Here is a 9,026-nt window from a genome sequence, read left to right as displayed (position 1 = left end):
CCCACTACCATCATCTTAAGAAGAGGGTGGGGCCACAGTAGAGGTTTTGTAGAGTAGGGGACTGATCAGAGTTGAATCCCCCTGACAACCCAGAAGAAGGCTCTATATCTGGTGCAGGGACTTGCCACGACAGCACAGGGCTCTTAGATGTCACCTCTGCTACCCTGGTGGGGTTGGGGCCACAGAGGTTACATGTGAGGCTGCGCTTGGGGCCCTAGATTGCCACAGTCAAGTTCTGAGGGTAACACACTGGAGGAACATACAACCTGATTATCAATAACAGACTAAGGCTAGATCTACACTACCACTTATGTTGCTCAGGGGTGTGAATATTCCACCCTCACGAGCAACCCAGGTTACGCCGGCGTCAGTGGTAGCATGCACAGTGCTGTGTCAGTGGGAGAGCTTCTCCTGCTGATGTAGCTACTGCTTCTCATTGGGGAGTGGATTAATTATGTCAACAGGAGAGCTCTCTCCTGTCCGCATAGAGTGGCTACATGAGAGATCTTACAGCCACGCAGCTGCATTGGTACAGCAGTGCTGCTGTAAGTTCTCTAGTGTGGGCATAGCTTTACACTCATCACTGGAAAGGAAATGCATTGTAACTGAATCACACACACACACACACACACACACACACACACACACACACACACACACACACACACACACTTATAGCATCACACTGGCCATAATGCAGTTAGTGGCAGGTCCAATCTTCTTCTTCCTCCAGGCAAACATCCTCTTCAATTCCCCTCTGAAGCTGTCATGTAGCCAGGCATAAAGGAAGGCATTGGTGCAGGCAGACATCATAGCAAACCAGTGGCATAGCAGCTGGATGAGGTTGAAATACTGTTTATCTATTAGGTTAATATCCATGTCTTTTATCACGTTAAAGATGTGCAGAGGGAGCCAGCAGACTCCAAAGGCAGCCACCAGCAGGACCAGCAAGCGAAAAGTTTTCCTCCTCCTAGCCCTGTCCCACTCAGCTTGGCCCTGGGTGATGTTTCCCGGAACCACTCGATTTTTCAGTTTGACAGAGATCCGCAGATAGGACAAGGAGATGACTATTAAAGGCAGTACATATGTGATGATGAGAGTGCTGTAGGCATACGTTAAGTGGTCCCTCTTCATATGGAACCAAAACTCTTCACAGATGGAGAAGTCCAGCTCTGGGAACTCGGCATGATAGGTGTGGACTAAGGCTGGGGCAGCCAAGATGCAACTCATCAGCCAAATCGCAGCCAGAATATAAGCACAGATTGATATAGTGAGTCTCCTCCGGAGAGGATACACCATGGCATAGTATCTGTCCACAGCTATGACAGTCAAGGTGAAGACAGACACAAACACAGTGACCGGTTGCATTAAGAACACAAAATAACACATGAAGCGTCCATAAACCCATCCCCGGGGCTCAAAGGCATATGCCAGAGTCAGGGGCACGCAGGTTGCACACATAAGCATGTCTGAGAAAGCCAGGTTGCCTACCAGGAAGTTGGTGACATTGTGCATTTTTTTTGTCTTGCAGATGACATAAATGAGGAGATAATTCCCAATGATGCCAACAAAAACCACTAGGGAGTAGCATGGGATGATGAGTGGCTTGAAAGACTGAACAAACTGGAGCCCTGAGAATAAATTGCTAGCGTTGCTATGAATTGCTGAGAGGAAGCTTAGGGAAGTTAAATTGTCTGGATTCATCATTTTCCTTCTTTGCAGTTTGCTATCAGCAGGGTTAAGGAGTCACTGCTGCACACACGTTTACTCTCAATCAGCCTTGATAATGAATGGATTACTCACTGTCCAGGGTTTGCCACCACATGGATAATAAACAGTCATCTGGAAAGGCAAAGATGAAATTACAAATCTCAAGAGGCTGCGTTCCATTAAATGGTTCTTAAGAGAGATCAGCTGCAACCAATATCCATTAAAGTTCTCTCTTTTATTTGCTATTAAATCCATACCGTTTAATAAACATCTAATACAGTGAATACTTACTGTTGTGGGTTTTTCATGCCATTTAATTTTCCTGTGGATGCCAGCTCGGTTTTGGTGCCTTAGATTCCTGTCTTCCAAATATCCATGAAAGAGAGTGAGAGCGATGTGTATTTACAAGATAAGCAGAGATCAGTGCACTTAACATACTTCGCTCCTTGCTCACGATACATTTTTTTTATAAGCCTATATCCCTATTGGCCACCCTAGGCATTACGTTACTCCTGACACTGTGGCTCTTATTTAAAGCAAGCAGAGTCCTAGAATATCAATATCATTCATTCTCTGAATTTCCTGTTTCTTCCAGTGCATCTATACTTGCTGCCACATGGCTATAAATCAGTTTATACTCATTAACATGGATGTGCACAGTGTCTGACCCAAGATCAGGTTACAGTAGTCCTTTAGAGAGCCTCAAAAAGTGCTAGCATTGAATCTACTGATATAATTGGATTTTTCAAATGGAATGTTGCTAAAATGCTGAATTTATGCCACTAGAGGGACTCATTTACTTGGATGATGAGTAAAAGTTATGACTATTGATGCATATTATAATAGCAATGATGTGCACATTTCAAAAAAAAGTTCTTGTACTGTCCTTCAGAAATAAAATTCTCTATCACACCCCAGTGGTATCTTCCATGGTATTTACATATTTTAGACATAGAATAAAGAGTTGTGACAATGTTACACATATTATGTATTTAAAATGGTTTGAAAAGAGCTAATAATCACAAGTAGCTCTCTATATAGTGTTTTTTCAGCAGTAGATCGCAAAGTACTTCACAATCTGATCCTCATAATGCCCCTATGAGGCGAGGAGATATTACCAGCATCTCCATTTCTACAGATGGGCAACTAAACTACAGAAAGGCTCAGTCACTTGCCCAAGTGACTTCCAAGAAGTTTGTAGTGAAGCAGGGAACCGAAGCCCAGTCTTCAAGTCCTAGCTTACTATCCTAACCAGTGGACCATCCTTCATAATCACCGCGTGGATTCATCTGATGAGGAACAATGAAAGCTATTGATCATTGTCCCTAACTCTTATCAATGCCATTATAGTCACCCATCTATAGAGGAATTTCTTCTATTCTAAAATGGGGTTTGAGCCACTAATTTCTGCATCAAAGAATTTATATTCTAAGAAGTCAGCACTGAAAGGGATTTATTTTGTATGGTTTTTGTATTCAGAAGCCTTATGGAAATGAATCAGCCCTTTGGGACTGTGTACTTTTAAATAAATATGACCTGCCTGGTCTTAATCATAATCCTTGTTCTACTTTCAGTCTTCTTTCCTTTTGTCTGGTGTTAACACATAGGATTAACATAGCTGGTGTTAATCAATGTAGTTCCATAGAAGTCCAATTTCCACCAACTGAGGTACTGGCTCATAAGTGTTTTTTCATTAATGTATAAGCTCCTCAGGGCAGAGATCATAGTTAAGCAGGGCTGCCCAGAGAATTCAAGGGGCCTGGGGTCTTCGGCGAAGATCCGGCACTTTGGCGGCGGATCCCGGGGCGAAAGGACCCCTCCCCCTGCCACTGAACTGCCGCCGAAGTGCCAGAAGACCCCCTGCCCCGGTCTTTGGAGCATTTTGGTGGCAGGTCCCAAAAAATATCAACCTTTATCTTTCTTCTATTGTATATTTGTATGTCAACTCCTTAAGGCGGGGACCTTGCCAGCCCTCCAGTTTCCAGTTCTACTAGTCTGGCAGAAAATGGTTCAGGTGAATAAATGTAGGCTTGATTTAGGCATCTGGCTTTACATACCCAAGTTTGAAACCAGTGCCATTATCTTTTCTTTTTCTCAGTATGAAAATGAGAATATTAAATACAGTAGCCACCTTATGGGGTTGTGTGCCTGCATGGGAGTGGAGAGACAGCTGTGAGACACAATCAGCTAATTGATAACGTCTTGGAATAATTTGATGTTAGGTGTATATAGATGTAAAGTTTTATCAGTCATGATTTAAACATATAAATCAATTTTAGTTTCATTTTGCATTTGAATTTTTTAGTTACTTTTTTCAAGCAGATCTGCAGTGACTCAAAAGCGTGAGTATCAGCCTCAAGGCAGACTCAAAGCACAAGCCCCAAACTGGCTGTGAATTCAAGTGTAAATTCCTCAGGCACTATAACAGCCTTACAATGGAGTCAGGCAGTTCCCTTGAGTACGATAGGCATGCACATGGGGTGTGCCAGGTGTGCCCAGGCACAGCCTAATGCCCATGGGCTGGATCTGGCCCCTCCGGGCTTTGGATCCTGCCCCCTGCCCTGAGCCCCCTGCCTGCACCCCCACACCCCTCCTGTACCCCAACCCCCTTCCCTGAGCCCCCTCATACACCCCACACCCCTCCCACACCTCAATCTTTATGATGTTCTCCTTAAAAAAAAAATTCCCTGGGTGCACACCCTAATGAAATGTGCTGCGCATACCTATGTTGGGTACTCTGACTTGTCTTGTCACATAGGCAAACCTACCTTTGTGGTAGATGATTTTACACCAAGGATCACAGCAATATTTAGATTAATCCTAGTCTCAAAGGATCAGTCACTTACTCCAGGTTAACTACACTTTAGATCTCACACCAAAGACACTGCTTAGAGATAATCCTATAATAAACTTTCTAAAGGGTAGTGGTGTGCAAATTGGGGGGGGGCACCCCCACCCCAGCAGGACCAAAAGGTTTTCTGGCAGGGGAGCAAAGAAACTTTGTTAATACAAATTTGACACCATCTGCTCAGGATTAAAAAAAGACTGTGCATGGCTAGCCAACTCCAAATGCAGTTTTTCCTCCCTTGATTTTCACACCTCAACTGCTAGACGAGGGCCTCATCCTCCCTGATTGAACTAATCTCATTATCTCTAGCCTGCTTCTTGCTTGCATATATGTACCTGCTCCTGGAAATTTCCACTACATGCATCCGACGAAGTGGATATTCACCCAGGAAAGCTCATGCTCCAATACGTCTGTTAGTCTATAAGGTGCCACAGGACTCTTTGCTTCTTTTACAGATCCAGACTAACAGGGCTACCCTCTGATACTTTGTTAATACTGTATCACTTTTCACAGGAGACTTACTAGCATCCCATGGCCATCCTTACTTGCTGCTGCTGGCAATGGGGCTGTGGGAAGTGATATTGACAAATATCCCTTTCCACATTACCTCCCTTACCTCTGCGCTGCTGCTGGTGGCCCTGCCTTCAGAGCTGGGTGATTGGAGAGCGTGTGGCTGCTGGCAGGGGAAGTGTTGTTTGCAAAGCAGGATTTAAACATTAGTCCTGCACAAGGCTCTACAGTAATGCACAGCTTTTGGCACCATAAAAAGCACCAAGCAAAGCCTCTAGGGATAGTCAGTATCCAGTGCATGGTATATGTGTGTATTCCCTTCTAAAGGTTAGTTCGATCTTTTTCAAACAAAATGGATAAGTGTTTCTGATTCCTCATCAGACGCTAACATTACTCCAATAAAAGTAAAAAAACTCACTGATGCCGAGGGTAATCCAGATGAATTTGTAAGTGAAAACATTCAACAAGTGTTGGCACTAGTAAGTCTGCTGTGAACAGTCATATCAAAGAGCCTTTCAATTTTAAATTAAGAAAATATCAAGATGAATATGTAAAACTGGAATTCTCATGGCCTCTTGTCAATCACGAGCAAAGACTGCTCTGTATTCTGTGTTCTGAGATATGAGCAAATGACAGCATGAAACTGCTGAAGGACGGACAGTACTTGATTTGCAACATTCTGAACATGCAAATAAATATGTAAATTTTTTCCAACGCTGTGCTAAGTCATTGGATGGTCAAAGAGACATAATGAAAAAACAAGTGACTGTGCCATCAGAAGCACTGAAAGCATCCCTAGAAGTAGCATACTTGATTGCTAAGTCAATGAAGCCGCATGCCATTGGTGAGTCATTTAGTATTACCAGCTGTGGTAAAGATGTGTCAGATTATGCATGGAGATCGATATGGTGAAACTTCGAAAACTATTCCTTTGTCACAGGATACAGTGAGCAGGCAGATCAATGAACTTTCTGAAGCTATCAAATTGCAACTTTTGACTCGAATTAAACGAAGCACAAAGTTTGCCGTACAACTTGATGAGAGCACTGAGATCACAAATTTGGCTCAACTTGTGTTTGTCAGGTAGTGCTATGAGGATGAAATTCTGGAACATATGCTGTTCTGCAAACCACTTGAGGGGCAAAGTATGGGAGAAGACATCTTTGATCTTGTGAATGAATTCTTGAGAGCACCTGGCTTGTCATGATTTAATTGCATTGGCCGACGTACTGAGGGCAGAGCTGTGATGATGGGTCCCAAGAAGGCCTTCAGAAGGGAAGTACTCAGCATTGCACCCCACATTAAATTCATGCACTGCATGACACACTATGAGGCTCTGGCTGCTAAAAAACTGGAACCTGAAGCAAATAAGGTTTTGAATGGTGCAGTGCAAATTATGAATTTTGTAAAAGTAAGACCTTTTAAAAGCTGGCTCTTTTCTATTCTGTGCAATGAAATGGGCTCTCAGTAGGACAAACTCCTTCTGCATACGGAAGTCAGATGGTTGTCCCAAGGGAAGGTGCTTCACTATGTCATCAGTCTCAAGAATGAACTCCATCTCTTCCTGTCAGAACACAACCCTGCACTGGCTGAAAACTTCACCAGTGAAAGACGGCTCTCGAGTCTTTGCTATTTTGTAGACATTTTTGAGAAATTAAACAATCTCAACGCTTCACTCCAAGGAAAGAACAGCAATATCTTGTAGCTTGGTGACAAGATTTCTGAATTCCTGAAGAAGCCCACTCTGTCGAGAGAGAAATATGAAGAAAGAAATGCAGACAGTTTCCAATGCTTCAGTGAATTCACAGAAGACTATCAACTTGACCACAAACACATTGATGAAGTTATCTTCAATCACCTGAAAAATCTCCATCAAGAGTTATCAGAGAAGTTTTATGGCTAACCAGCCGAGGAGGTTGATTGGGCTGAAAACCCTTTTTGTGCAGATGTGGTAGCTACACATCTCCCTCTTGCTGATGAAGAAATAGAGTCAGAGCTGTCAAGTGATCGTATCCAGCTAATGGAATCCAAAGAAAAAGCACTGGGAAACTTTTGGCTCTCTGGGAAAAAGAAGTATCCCGGACTGTCAGCAACTGACAGTGGAAATGCTCTTGCCATTCCCATACACATACCTATGCGAGACTACCTTCGCCAAGCTGGTGGCAATCAAGACCGAACGGCGCTCATGACTGCAGGTGGAAAATGATCTCAGAAAGCAGTTTCTGAGATAAAACTGAGTGTGGATGTCATTGCCTCAAAAATGCAGGCCCACCCATCTCAATGAAGGAACAGTTCATATGAACGGTTAATTTTTTTCATTTGAAATTATTTTTGAATATATCTTTGCAGTTTGTAATACTTCGTGTTTTCTACTTCCTAATAACCTTTCCCTCATCTTATACATTTAGAAATAAAAATATTTTTTTCATTCCTTCTGCCAACTTGCAAAAAAACCCAACCCCAGTTTCAGAGTATAAATAATGGAATGGGGGCACAAGAACTTCCATGAACATGTAAGGTGCAGGACGCACACAACTGGAAAAGTTTGTGCACCACTGATATAGGAAAAGGAAATGAGAATTATTTACAAAGGTAATGCAGACAAATAATACATACACACAAATGAGTTCCAGCCTTACATTTCAAAAAGTAACAGAAGCTTCTATAATAATGTTCTTCTATATATGTTCTTTAGGGCTAATCCAGGTTAAGCACTAAGGATCTTTTCCTTATGATTAGTAACCCTTGCCCCTCAGAGCCCAAGCAGCAAAAAGATACAATATCTTCTTGGTAGGGGGTTTTATTCTCTCTGCCATTGCGCTTTGAGCTGCAAATGTAACTGATGGGAGGAATTCACTTGCATGACTCATCTTCATTGGGAAGGGAGAGCAAGCAGCAAAGACTTTTGTCCTCTTTAAAGTTCCACAATAGTTTCTCTGGTGTTGAAGGTGTAATAACCTTAGTCCCAGATTTGGACCTTAGCGTCCAAAATATGGGGGTTAGCATGAAAACCTCCAAGCTTAGTTACCAGCTTGGACCTGGTACCTGCTGCCACCACCCAAAAAATTAGAGTGTTTTGGGGCACTCTGGTCCCTCTGAAAAACCTTCCCTGGGGACCCCAAGACCCAAATCCCTTGAGTCTCACAACAAAGGGAAATAATCCTTTTTCCCTTCCCCCCTCCAGGTGCTCCTGGAGAGATACACAGACACAAGCTCTGTGAATTCAAACAGAGTGAATCTCCCTCTCTGTTCCCAATCCTGGAAACAAAAAGTACTTTCCTATTCCCCCAGAGGGAATGCAAAGTCAGGCTAGCAATCCAACACACAAATCTCCCCGATTCCTTCCTCCCACCAATTCCCTGGTGAGTACAGACTCAATTTCCCTGAAGTAAAGAAAAACTCCAACAGGTCTTAAAAGAAAGCTTTATATAAAAAGAAAGAAAAATAAGTACAAATGTTCTCTCTGTATTAGATGATACAACACAGGGTCAATTGCTTAAAAGAATATTGAATAAACAGCCTTATTCAAAAAGAATACAAATCAAAGCACTCCAGCACTTATATTCATGCAAATACCAAAGAAAAAAAACCATATAACTTACTATCTGATCTCTTTGTCCTTACACTTAGAAACAGAAGACTAAAAAGTAGAACTACTTTTCCAAAGCTCAGAGAAAGCAGGCAGCCAGAAAACAAAGACCATAGACACTCAATTCCCTCCACCCAAAGTTGAAAAAATCCGGTTTCCTGATTGGTCCTCTGGTCAGGTGCTTCAGGTGAAAGAGACATTAACCCTTAGCTATCTGTTTATGACAGAAGGGCCTTATTTGTTGTTGGTGTTCTCTTCTGTTGGAGATCAGCACACTGAACTAGTTAATGCCTCCCTTCTGTCTGGTGCTTTTACACAATCATAGAGGCTTATAATACAAATGCTTACAATATGGGATACAGACGTTAT

General features: G+C 42.6%; 1 protein-coding gene across 1 annotated transcript; it reads right to left on the bottom strand.

Annotated features, from left to right (window-relative positions):
- Window positions 1-672: 672 nt before the first annotated feature.
- On the bottom strand, window positions 673-1,710 carry PRLHR (prolactin releasing hormone receptor). The gene has a single exon (XM_050959074.1). The coding sequence runs from the start codon at window positions 1,705-1,707 to the stop codon at window positions 673-675; it is 1,035 nt and encodes a 344-aa protein (XP_050815031.1). The 5' UTR covers window positions 1,708-1,710.
- Between the last annotated feature and the right edge of the window lie 7,316 nt (window positions 1,711-9,026).

This window comes from Gopherus flavomarginatus, chromosome 6, assembly GCF_025201925.1.
Source record: "Gopherus flavomarginatus isolate rGopFla2 chromosome 6, rGopFla2.mat.asm, whole genome shotgun sequence".
Classification (NCBI taxonomy): Eukaryota; Metazoa; Chordata; order Testudines; family Testudinidae; genus Gopherus; species Gopherus flavomarginatus.
The sequence above is the reverse complement of the archived record's forward strand: the minus strand, read 5'-3'. Positions and strand labels throughout refer to the sequence as shown.